The sequence below is a fragment of the Podarcis filfolensis genome, assembly GCF_964270895.1.
Source record: "Podarcis filfolensis genome assembly, chromosome: 1".
Taxonomy (NCBI): Eukaryota; Metazoa; Chordata; class Lepidosauria; order Squamata; family Lacertidae; genus Podarcis; species Podarcis filfolensis.
This window is the reverse complement of record NC_139604.1, coordinates 47,499,266-47,512,612: the sequence shown is the minus strand read 5'-3', so window position 1 is coordinate 47,512,612 and position 13,347 is coordinate 47,499,266. Positions and strand designations below refer to the sequence as shown.

The following is a 13,347-nucleotide window of genomic DNA, read 5'->3' as shown; positions in this document are numbered from 1 at the left end:
TAAAATAAATTCAAAAATACATTTTCCCTTCGCGGGTACAGCCTGGGGTGGGGGGATGAGTTCAGCAAAGTGGAATAGACGTTGTCTGTGCATGGCACTAATTGGCTGGTGTCTGTGACGTCATTAAGAAATTTCCCCATCCTGGAAGAAGTTTGCATGGGGAAGGGAAGTTGTGTTATTCGGGGAATACATGACAAGTTAATTGATAATCCTTTGTGTGGCATTAAAAATATATATGAAATAACAGATGCCTGAATTATATGGGAGAAGCGCTTAGCCGCTGCTCAGTTTGCTGCTTTGCATGCCTGTCATTTTGGTTGTGACACCAGGTCTTGCTGCACGAGCTCTTTTTAAAATATTGCAGCTTTACGCCCTCCTTCCATAAAGTTCAATAGACATACTACACATATCAAGTCTTCTTTTTTGTGCAACATCCAAAAGAAATATCCAAAATAGTGACAGTTGTAACAGTGATCAAAGGCAATTAAGACGTTTCCCCTTGATTTCCTGGTGTTTTGAGGAAGTTTGATCTGGAACAGCCAAGGGTGGTGAACAGGAGGGATTACTAATTCATTTACTAGAAAGCTGTGATTTCCAAGAGGGAACTTGCCCATTTCCAGGGATTGTGCTAAAAGGAAGGGCAGGGGTATTTTGGAATTCCAAGCAATTTCCTCCTTGTGTGAATTAGCTTTCTTTCTGTTATGTCTACATAGGCAGGCATATGGACTTCTCGAGTATCTGATTTCTTTCTCCTGCCTAGTTAATTCAAATCCACTGTGTCGGTGATTACTACTGAAATGAGAATCGCTTCCTTTGCATTAAGTACTTTCATTGAAGGCGGTATTTTTTATTGTTTAAAAAAGGAACAATAATAATGTTCTCCAGGAGCAAAATGGAGAATAATATTTTTTTTAAAAAAAATAATAATAATAAAGGAAGAAAGAATAGGGCACAGTGCAGCCAAAGTTAAGCCCTTTTGTGTGTCATTTGTTTCTGCTGGGGGAGGTCTAAGTGCAAATTTCACCCTCTCATTGTGAAGTAAGGAGATTTAAAAAGTGCTTAATGAGAAAAGCAATGTGCTGCAATGCCCTGGGTTCTGGACCTGCATGCAGGGAACAGTGGGGCCCTCAGGGAAGGAGTTTGGGGCAGAGGTTTAGGGCCACACTCAACAGGTGGGCCCTGAAATAAGGCAGGGCTGGCTTTTAAAAGTTTCCATTTAAAAGCGGGGGCAGTGTGAAGAGAATATAAACACCTATTGGCAATTACCCATTTATTCATGTGTACATGCGACTGCGGGACGCAGGTGGCACTGTGGTCTAAACCACTGAGGCTAGGGCTTGCCAGTCAGAAGGTCGGCGGTTCGAATCCCCGCAACGGGGTGAGCTCCTGTTGCTCGGTCCCAGCTCCTGCCAACCTAGCTGTTCGAAAGCATGTTAAAGTGCAAGTAGATAAATAGGTACCGCTCAGGCGGGAAGGTAAACGATGTTTCCGTGCACTGCTCTGGTTTCGCCAAAAGCGGCTTAGTCTGCTGACAAACATCGGCTCCCTCAGCCAGTAAAGCGAGATGAGTGCCGCAACCCCAGAGTCGTTTGCGACTGGACTTAACTGTCAGGGGTCCTTTACCTTTACCTTTTTACATGCGACTGCACACATCACCACAAAACTGGAAGTGGCATGAAAAAGAGCAAAGAAGAGCATGAAAATGGCGTCTAGCCATCCCACAAGCTTTTGCAAGTGCCTCACACTGTCCTCACACTGCAGGTCTCCTGGGAAATCTACAGACACACTTTAGTTTTGCTAATTAACCTATAAGCAGGAGGGGTGTGTGAAATTGCACTCTCCACTCAGCCCTTTAGCTGCCTGTCTTCTTGGAAAGTTTGCAGCGCCGTGACACTCTGATTCTGCCTACCACAGTAATTTACGGTGACGTGGGTTTTATCGCTGAAGCTATAATTTTGTGTTTCCCGAAATAACTGTTAAATGTTCATCAAGGAGCAAAGGCCTTTGGCTGTTCCTTTGTGCAATTCCAGGACTGTGTTTCTTCTTAAACGCACTCCACATAGATGGCGAAGCAAGCAAGTGCTGCTCTTTCAGCAGAGATGGAAAGGGCATCAGGTGAGGAGCTCTGGTTCCCTTATGTGAGATTTGGGGGGTAGCAGGGAGAGAACAGCTGGCAGCCGTAAAATGAGGTTAAGAATTGCCAGCATCATATGAATCAGCCTTGAAGGGTCATTCACTCTGCACAGGAAAATGTACAGAAGTGTTCTCATTTCAGCCACCAAGTTGACTTGTGAGAATTTTAGAAATGGCGGCAGTGAGAGAGTTAGGGCAGGAGTCATTGCCCTTGTTTCGAAAGTGGAAGGATAAACACATGCTCATTAGAGTTCTCCCCCCACACCCTTTCCCTCATATGCACCCATGGCTTTGGGGAAAACAAAAGAACAGATTTAGGGAGAGGAGGGGGGGGAGTTTGGGCGCACAAGTGTAAATTCTTGCACTAATGGAATGGAGGACTTGGCACTGCTTTGGATATAAGCCATAGGTTTTTTTAAAAAATAAACCAGCCAAATTTGAATAGTCATTCAAGCCATAGTTAGGGACGAACAGACCATGTCAGTTTTACACATGTTCACATGTCCATTCTGTCCCCATTTTTGCAGTAATTTGTGATTACTTTTTTTAAAAAGTGAAAACTTACAGTTAAATATATATTCCTCACAATCTTAAAAACATATTTTTTTCTCTCAATGTACACAATTTGAAATAGATGTAATCCTAAAATATGTGTTTTAATGCACTTTGCCACCGCTTTGAGCCAAGATCTGCATCTCAAAATTCAGAGGAATCCAAAGGATTGTTGTGTTCCACCAATGTATTAGTCTAAGACATTTGAATTTGGTTGGTTCATTTAAATGCAGTCCTGAACAAAGTTTTCCACTGTACTTAGCAATGGTTTTCAAACCTTTTGTCCTCCAGGTACATTTTCCACATAGATCTGTCCACCGTGGGTACCTTTATGTACTTACCTTGAAACCGCTATGGATTACACAGCAAGTTCTGGGGTGCATCTAGCCATAGATTCTAGGACACATACTTAGTTAACAAATGGGTGTCATTGTCCATTCTTATTCTGAAAGGCAACTCTAAAGTGCCCGTTTTCTTATTTCCCATTTATCACTGATACCATCCCTGTAGTTCCACTGATTGCTTGATCCTAGACATGTGTTGAGCTGCTGGCAATAACTATAGAAGTAGATAGAGACTGTACCTTTAGGTCTAATGACCAGCTTTCTCATTCACTCCAGCATTCATCCCTGGTTCTGAAACCCTTCATTAATAAGGCTGAAACACCCAGGGAAGCAAAAACCAATATTGATAGTCCATCACTTGGCCTCCCCTTTGCCCACCAGTCTGCTGCAGATGCACATTGCAAGGGCAGATTGACAGTGAGAGACAGAGCAAGCTCCGTCTTTCGAGGAAGCTTGCCCCTCTCCATTATTTATTGTTATTTATTTGTTAAATGTATAGTTTAGCCTGACTTTTGTTTTATGATCCCAGGGAGAGTTTCAATGCAATTTTAAAAAAAAATCCATTCTAAACAATTAAGAATTTTTTTAAAAAAAATAAATCCACTAACATTCATTCATAAAAACTAGTGGTGTGCCAAAAAATTGTCCTTTTTAAATAATAATAATAATAACAAAACAATTTCCTATCTATTAATGAGAAAAGAGATTTAATCTGAAAATTCTCAAAGGGTGGAGAGAAAATGCCAGTGACATTCTCATGGATGGGATGCAGAGCTGTGTTGAGCTGACCCTACTTTCAAGGGAGGTCTGTGAGCGTTGTTTTGTTCTGCAAATTATCTCTCCAGGGGTCTGTACTCTGCAGCATTCTTAAGTGCTCACCTTCCCTGAAGACCTCAGCTGGATGGTACACCTGACAGCTTTTTGTTGGTTGCTTTAAAATGAAGTTGTTGGGTTTTTTACTTTTAAAGAAATGCACGTAGAACATTTTTGGGGGTACGTAAAATGCAAAAGGAAAGACTTCCGTTAAACAGTATTAGTGAGTGCACCAATCTTAGGCGTTTGGTAGCCATCCTCCTTGGCTTTCCACACTTCCATTAAAGCTCAGGAGAAGATGCCACAAAGTAACTCCTCCCATGGTGATTTTTGAGATCCAGAAGGCTGCTGAAGTACAAAAAAAAAAAATCTCAAGTGGAGAGCAAGTGCACCCTAATCTTTGGCCACCGTGCAACAAGACATAATAAAAAAAACTCATACCCAGTGAATTCTATAGTGCCATTAGAACAAGACCAAAAAACAGAAGCCACTTTTGAACTGAAATAAATCTTTTGATAAACTGGAGGGCAGGTTTCAGCCCAGCAACTAATAAAAATCCTCCTTACAGCTCCCAGGTGCAGCTAATGTCCCATAAATGCCCAGGCAAACAGGCAGGTCTTTTCTTGGTGCCAATATGCTGTAAGCTCTGGCACCAGAACTGCTTCCAGCAGAACAATCCACAATGGGGCACCACCACAGAGAAGACCCTACCCTGTGTCACCACCAAGCGAATCTCCCTCAATGGTGCAATAACAAGAAAGGCCTCCCTCTGCCATACCAGCTATAAGGGGTAGGCTGTTATGGGGAGAGACACCTGTTCAGCCATCTGGGCTTCAAGTCATGACTGACCCCCACCAGTTTTACTTCCATCTCTGAGTTCTCATGATCTCCTCTGGAGCTTCCTGCTCCTGTATAAGCCCCCAACCTGAGCTGGAGCAACAAGATTTCCTAGGGCTCCAAGCAAAGTTGCCTTGAGCTAGGGAAACAGGCAATGGTTGGTATGCGAGAACCAACCAGAATACGCTGGAGACTACAGAATTGCGGACTAGACGAATGTAGGTCTGATTTAGGAAGGAGTCCAGCCCCAGGGACCCTGGCAATTCCGAAACAGGGGCAGGAAGATGATGGCTTCTCCTGATTGGTTTATTTTTTTTTTTTATTAAATATTTATTGGCATTTTCAAGAAACACACAACAAACAAAAACAAGAAATACACAAAACAAAACAGAAGAAAAAAAACACAAAAATACATAATATTCAAAACTAAACAAAGAAAAAAAATAGAAAAACCACATAAAGTTTCTGATACTTATTATTCTTAACCTTATTTCTCAGACCTCCTCACACCTCCCCTTCTTGTATTCCAATTTAAATTGTCAGTTCAGCAAGTCCTTAACTTATTTCTTTACCTTAACTTCAACATTTGTTCTAACATACTATTGTTTTACTTTACTTCTTTTTTCCATTTCCTCAATTTATTTCTAACAGCCTTATTTTCAATTAATTTAAAAAGAAAAAACCAATTTTACCTTATTAAAATCACTCATCAATACTTATACCTCATTAATTATTCTTAAGCCTTTTTCCTAAAGTCCACCAAAATTTCCCTTCCACGATTTACCCAATTTCCTTACCACTAGCAAAATATAAAAAGCAAATTATCCTTATGTACCCTTTGGATTCCCAACCTCCACCCACCCTTCTCCCGGTTCCAGTCCCCAACCAATATCCATCAGTCTTTATGTTATTTATTTAGCCTGGAGATCTCACGTCCGAGGCCCTTATATCTCTCTCAGTTCCTTTCTGCCGGTCTCTTTGATAGTCTTTTATATTAAGCCCCAAGTCTCGAAGGGGCTCCGGCCCAACAGAATCCATGTTACTTCCAGCCGGTCCTCCATCCTTAAAAGCAAAGCCTATGGGGTGCTCCAACTTTTGTTTCAAATTTCTTTCAGATCCAGATGTCCCCAAAGCTCCAGCTTTCACCTTCAACAAATTTGTAATCCTCAGGTCTTCAGATCTCCTCCAAAGGGGATCTCTCCATTTTCCAAAGTCCCATTCAGACCAGGCTTTCCACATCCAATTTTTATTGTCCTTTTTTGTCATCATGTCAGGCCTCATATTGTAACTCTCCTTTGACTCCTGCAAATCTCCTGCTCCTCCTTCATTTTCTTCAAAAACAACATATTGCTCCATCATATCTACGCTTTCAGTTTCATTTATTTGTTCAGTTGAATAGGCTTCCTGTTTCAAGTCCTTATCAGGCTCAAAACTGTTGTTTACTGTCCAGTGTAGTAATGATACCTCTGTAGACAAAGCATTGTATTCATCTTGCAAGTTTCCCAAGAGAACGAGTGCTCTGTCCAATTCTGCTTGGATTTTACATACTCCAGCCATTTTTGTGGTGTAGTGTCCCTATTACCCCTCTAGGGGGATTTTAGTTCCTTAATGTTCCTTTCGGCTCAAAACCAAAAGTCCAGTTATTTTGTATCAGCCCTCCTTATTTTCAACAAGATGTACCAAATAAACCAGCAAAAACAGCAGAAACAATGTTCTCTTTTTCCAGCTGACAGCTCACTTGACAGCTGTCAAAATCCTCAATACAACAGGCTTTCTCATAGGACGTTCCCGGGTCTCGGGGGGGTGAAATTTCAGCTCCCAAAGTTCTTTTTATCCTCCAGTAAATCTTCTTATAGTGTCAAAACCGTGAAGTCAGGGTCTTTCATTAAAAAGAAACAAGAAACAGATTCTCTCGACCTTAGCTGCCCAGTCCTTTGCTTTAAATTGTTTACAAAGAGGGGGGGGTGGACTTCCTTTTTAGCCCCTTCCCGCTCGTTCCAAATCCAAAGTTAAAAATTTTTAAGATTCCAATCTCCGTATTACTCACGGGTTTATATTTTAGAGTCCAATCGGTCTTGGAAGAAGTTGGCGCTCTCTGTCAATGGCTTGCGGCTTCACTCCGTAGGCGAGGGAGTACTCTCAGCACCACGCCCCACCCTGCCTCCGTTCCGAAGCCTTTAAAAAGGCTCCGTCGCGGATTGGGGGGGCGCAAATGGTGCCCGCCGAGTCTCTGTGTTCACAGGCATCCGCGCCTGTGATTTTAAGGGTCTCCGCTTCGCCGCAGAGGCCAGACCCAGACGCTACGGAGCCGATTCCCTCCGGAGCTCGGAGGGAATCCGCCATTAAACAATGGCGCCAACCCGGAAGTCCGTCTTCTCCTGATTGGTTTAACCCCAATGTTCAGAGGCTTAGTACGTCTGGGGACATGTGTCATGAACAAACAAGGTTGCTCCAAATGGCTCACTGGTGATCATTTATCATTTCCATCTCCTGTGCAGTTGGGCTGGGACAGAGAGCAGGTTGGGAGATACAGGTTCGCAATGATTGGGTGCACTGGGTGATCCCTAAGGAAAGCCATGCGCAGGCCCACCACTGTTGCATTGTTCAGGGATTTGGTGCCTAGTCTGTAACACTGGACGTTTCTCTCTCTTTTTATTATCAGCTTCATGGCCACAATTAAACAGCAATAGCGTCCTGTAGCTGTTGCTAAATCTGAAAGCTACAGATTTTGAGAGAACCATCTGGAAGAGAGAAGGAGGAACACCGAGCCGAGGCAGCTCCAGCTGCTGTTGTTGTATCTAAGTGCCCCCCCCCCTTTGCAGGTTTCATAACAGGATTAGGCAATTTCAACGTCACACAGGTTACCATGGATACTGTAAATCATTGTCATGAGCAGTTTCTCAGCCGAGGAGTTTATACATACTCAGAACGGCTTCCCCCGCCCCCCAGATAACTTTTTATTTCTTTTTTTTTGGCAAGATGAGATGTTTTGGTTCTGAGCTTCATGCTCTCTTCTAAAAGGCATGGACTATGTATTGACTTTGACCAGAAGGGAAGAGAAGAATTGAGGTCTCCCGCCATCTTTTGTCTCCTGTCTCCCCCACTTACAGACCTTGAATCAGGCTTGTCTTGCAAATGAAGCCAAGCTAATCCAAACCTGGGTTAGACGCTAAAAATTTAGGGGTAGTGCTAAATCCTGGATGTGGTAATGGGTGGAGGCAAGTAAGCTGAGATCCAAGTCAGAGAAGACAGAGATCTTTGTGGGAGGTTCATCCTGCCCCGAGTGAGTGGGGTTCCAGCTGTTCTGAAGGAGATTGTGGGGTTATACTTCCCTTATAAGGATCAGGTTTGTAGTTTGCAGATGACAATGAGACACATGTGGTCTCTTTAGAATGGAGAACTCTCTTAGCAGCTTAGGATGGGGTACCAACTATGACCTTTCCTGGCTTCAGTTGTGTGTCCAAGTGTTGGTACCTCCAAGTTGGATTACAACAGTACATGATGCTGCATTGAAAAGGATCTGGAAACATCAGTTAGCCTAGAATGGAAGTGGCTAACCTGGTGTCTTCCAGATGTCCTTGGACTACAACTCCAATCAGGTGAAGTCAACATGTCCAGTGGCCAGGGATTATGGGAGTTGTGGTCAAAGAACTTCTGGAGAGAACCACATGGGCTACTCCTGGCCTAGAATGAGGCTGTGAGATCACTAACTGGGACTGGATGATACAATACAACCCTATTAACACAAGTGCTTTATCAGGCAGGTTACTACGACATGTACCTACTCAGACCTGAAGATCATCTTGCCAGAGTCTTAAGACATAACAGGGGAGGAGGCAGCAGAGATGTAAATGAGGCTTTGTAGGATGATAGTTGGGAGTGAGTTGCACCATTGGCTTTTGGGAAGGAGAAACATGTCGTGGCCATTTTCTCATCTCTGACTTTTACGCCATCCTTAGGGAGACATATGGCTTCCTTGATTCCTTCATAGTACCTGCAGAGTCTCATCTGCATGACTGCTACCTCCTTCTGTGTTTCATATTAGGCTCTTATGAGAGCCAGGTCCATAGCTTTACTACCAGCTACCTTTTTTCAATACTCACCCCCAAATACTCACTTACCATCATCTTGACAAAGAGTTTTGGAGAACTCGAAAGCTTGCATGCTATTTTGTTGTGACACAAGAATTCTCTCTCTTTTCCAGTTCTAACCTATCGGTACCATGGCTACAAGTGCTGTTCCAAGTGAAAACCTTCCCACGTACAAGTTGGTGGTGGTCGGAGATGGGGGTGTGGGGAAGAGTGCCCTCACCATTCAGTTTTTCCAGAAGATCTTTGTGCCAGACTACGATCCAACTATTGAAGACTCTTACCTGAAGCATACGGAGATAGATGGGCAGTGGGCCATTCTAGATGGTGAGCCACCTATTTTGAATTGATGGGCTTTCATCTGATGCTGCTCAACTTTTGTGTGTGCATAAATTCCATATATCTTATTGATTGCATATGTTGTACAGTATCTCAGTACAGATAAATGAGATGCAAGAATCAAGTGGAGCTATTCCGATTTGCCCTTGGTATTTCTTCTCCAAATGAAAGTTATTTTAATGATAATGATTTAAATCACTGAAATTTTGGTTTGGGGGATCATGGCCAGAACACACAGGCGTTTGGGGCTTTAATGGAGTGTTTTGCCCAGGTATTCAAAAATATGTTTATCTTGCTAGGCAGCATTGCTGTTGTCATTGCTGTTTTTGCTTCAGATGACATGTGCACTTGAAAAGCACTCTTACAGGTCTGAAAAGAAATCCGACCCCCTCTTGAACTTTTACTTTTACTAGAGAACAATGTAAGAAAATAAAGGTAACCAAGGCAGGCGCTATTCATAAACTTGTGAATTATTATGCAAGGGATGTTTTTTGATAACCACTACCACTTTCTTTGCACGTAGCTATTTTCATCATTTCTCTCCTGGGGCTGCTTGTCCAGTTGCTCACGAACTCAGTGCATTTGTATACATGCAATGTTTATGCACACACGGCTGGAATCCAAGAATTAATCTTGCTACACTAAATTAATTCCACCTTTGTTTTGAGCAGTTTGGATCAAACAACTTGTTTTAGTCTCCTGTTTTCTCCCACCGCTGCTGCAACCACCCAACATCTTCTGTCTATTTGCTGCTAAATCTGATGCTTACAGAGTATTATTATTATTATTATTATTATTATTATTATTATTATTAATAATAATAATTTATTTTGCTAGAGGCCAGTCTGGTGCTGGTGCTCCAAATCTGAAGCCAAAGAAAAATGCTTTAACAAGGCAGGCGAACAGAAGTCTCCTGAGCATATTGACTCATAAGAACCTGAGCGCCAGCCCCCTGCAGGCAACCTGTTCATTGAGCCTCCATCCTTATTTGCTTGCACAAAGCTTAAACGGAAGTTAGGCTCCGGCCAGTCTTTATTGAGCATTCATTGTGATTTGTGTGCAAGGATGTTAGATGACAATGAGCATTCATCCTGACTTGCTTGCAAGGTGTTTTATATGTCTTCCCATTAATCCTTCATTTGTTCCACACTTTTCACTTTCCTAACTGCAAAAAGTTTTGGGGGTGTTTTTTTGTTTGTTTTAAAAGGGGGCTGCAGGGTAGGATTTGTTGCACCAGGGTGACAAATCCATTTTATCAACTTCAACTGTGCAAATCTAAAGTTGCAGCCTGTACTTGCATCCCTCCTTCAAACTACCGACCAAGTGTCAGCACCTTGGTACTGGTAGGTAAAAAAATGGGAAGGAAGAGGTGTGGTTTTTATTTTGTTTTAAAGGATGCTTGGGAGGTACCTTCGCAGTCTTTTGATTTCTGGCTGGCATTGTAAGCCTACTTGATTGGAAGCAAATTCCATCAAAATCCCTGAAACTTGAGCAAATCTGGTTAAGACAAGGCGCTATGCCCACAACACCATAGTCATCCGCGATATTTAGAATTGCAATCTTATGCATTTATGCTCTGGTACTAACTGCACAAGTATGTATGCTTCTGTTGGCTCAGAAGTGAATTCCACTTGGGTCAATTTAGCCTTCCCCTAAACAAGTACGTGTAAGCTGGTTGCCTAAATTCTTCCCATAAGTTCTGTCAGCGTTTCTTGCTGTGTTTGGCTTGGCCCACCTCCAGATGTGCTCTTGCTTCACACCAAGATCACGCTGGTTCGTCTGCCTCGCTTCTGCAAAGATCATAAAAACAGCTTGGGAATAATCTAACCAGAAGGTTAAAGGGCCAGCGATCATTCTAAAAGCATTCATGCTTGCATAGTCGCTGTCACTGAGGAGCTGGTGCCTGGGTTTCTTGTTTTGTTTTAAAATCTGACTTCTAAACAAGCTAAATGGTTAAGGTTTTTGCCTCTATTCTGCTGGCCCTTTTTGCACTAGGGTCAGTGAACAGGTTCCTAGTTGTTCCATCTCTTCTTAGCACTCCAAATCCATGCTTCATTAGAAGTGAAATTATTTCTTCCCTTACAGAGGAGAGGGATAGTTTTGAATCCTGATGTTTGCTTTTTTTGTATTAGAATCAATCCCTCCCCTCTCCCCAAAATTAGATCCCTTCTCTCTGTCTTTGAAGGGGAAAAAGCATTGGCTGTTTCACACCACCCTCACTGGTTGTAAATCTTCTAACGATTTCTCGTATCATGTGGTATGCCATCACATCATGGCAAATGCAGAATCAGAGCAACAGATCACAAATTAGCATAGCAGCGATTCAGAAGTGTTGTATGCTACTCTGATATTTTATGATACAGAAATTGCAAAGCCTTCCAAATTGGTTTTTTCTGTGTGAGTGTATTCCATAACATGTCTTAGACACAACAATAGTGCATTAGTGATGGATTTACACTGGACCATCCACACATCATTTTGCTCTATTATTTGTTCTAAGATGCTTCCCCAATGCTGTGTCGTTATTGCTGTCTTGAGGGACGAAAAGTAAACCAAGACATTTGTGGTACACAAAAAATTGTGGGATTTCAGTAGGATATTATGGGATATACACTAATTAGAAATGGAACAGTATTTCTACTTTGAAATTTTCTAGCCACAGAAAGTATTGAAAGCAAGAACATATATAACCACCCCAATACCATCACGAGCACAAATCATCATGAATGCACAATAAAAATCATATCTGAGGGGCTCTAAATAGATAGTGTAAGCATATAACTTACATATTGCTTTTTTAATTTTTAATGGTGGGGGGGGCTAATATCTAGGGGCCTGAATCTGCCTTTACGTTTCACCATGCAATGAATACAGTGGACCAGATTCAACTAAGTAGTTGTCCTGGCAGAAGCAAGCACAATGAGTTCTGCTAGTGCATCAGGACTTTTCCTGCTCTTCCCCTCATCCTCCCCAAATCCTATTGGGAGAATTGGGAAAACTCCCAGAACAGTATACAGTGGGAGGAGAAGGGAGGTCATTCTGTCTGGCAAGCACCTTAGCGCAACTTGTTGAACTGTATATCTAGTCAGCAGAGGGCTTAACTTTGAAAAACAGAGATGTAAACTTGCCTGGAGGCCACAGTCTTTGACCTGGAGCCTCTGTGCTCCCTAATCCCAAATATACAGAGGCTGGCTGTGGCTCTATAGTTTGTAGTGGGGGAAAATGTATTCTGTACATGCTCTGAGACATAAGAACCTCTTTAAGGTTACCAGATCTTTTTCAATGAATCTGGGGACACTTTTCAACTTCAATGGATTTTGTATGGGGAGTGGTTTGTAAATCCGGGGTCGGTCCCCAGGAAACAGGGATGTCTGGTAACCTTACTTTAGATATTAAGGAGAAAATGTGGTACACCCTTAAGTGTTGAGATTCCTCCATTGCAGGGGTTGGACTAGATGACCCTGACAGTCCCTTCCAGCTCTGCAGTAATATGATTCTAACTGTTCCATTTGAAGCTTCAGGGGGCGGGTCAAGTGCTTCCATGTCAAAATCTCCCTGCATATGAAAAGCATTTCAGGATAAAAGCTAAGCTTGGTGCCTTCTCTGGTGTGCTAGCTTTCCAAGTAACCCGCTAGCTTGACACGAGGCAGTTTCAAACAACTCCATTTGTATGCATTCAGAGATTGTCATTGTTCCATGCGAAGACTGTACCACGTGCCATCCCTCGGCACTTAAATCCACTCACAAGGTCTGCTGGAGAAACAAGGGCACGATATTAAAAGAAAGCAATTATAGCATAATTCCTTCTCTTTTTTTTCTTCCTGGGCTTTTGCTTTGCTTTTGCTTAATGGCTTTAGAACAGTCATTCAGGAGTAGCCTTTAGGTCATGCCTTTCTCCGTCTGGCAACAAAGAGTTATGGAAAATAACTTTTATAAGAAGGAAAGAATGTTCTCAGCCATCCCCCCCCCCAAAGGGTGCCTCAGAATTGGACCCACGCAGACTGCAAATATATGGAGCAGGGTTCGCCTTCCCTCCTCCTAGCCAAGGAGAGAAGCTAATGTTTCAGAAGGGGCAGGTTAAAGAATACAAAGACGTTATAATCGTAACAGCAACATTTATTTCACCAAGCGTACACCAAACATACAGTGGGACTGATGTTTTAAAAAGCAACAACAACCACAGGCCTGTTGGGTTCTCTAGACCAGTATCCTGTTTCTAACAGTGAGTAAGTAGCTAAATA

The 13,347-nt window shown here is 42.5% G+C and overlaps 1 protein-coding gene across 3 annotated transcripts in view; it reads left to right on the top strand.

The window, feature by feature from the left end:
* Positions 1-13,347, top strand: part of MRAS (muscle RAS oncogene homolog) — a 44,113-nt gene that overhangs the window by 18,260 nt on the left and 12,506 nt on the right. For 2 of the 3 annotated variants that reach the window (XM_083574773.1, XM_083574774.1), the window contains exon 2: positions 8,884-9,094. The exons of the other annotated variant lie outside the window; for it this stretch is intronic. In XM_083574773.1, coding sequence (XP_083430899.1) covers positions 8,902-9,094 — 193 coding nt within the window. In that variant the 5' untranslated portion in view covers positions 8,884-8,901. The remainder of the gene's footprint in view (positions 1-8,883; positions 9,095-13,347) is intronic. 3 annotated transcript variants of the gene reach the window in all.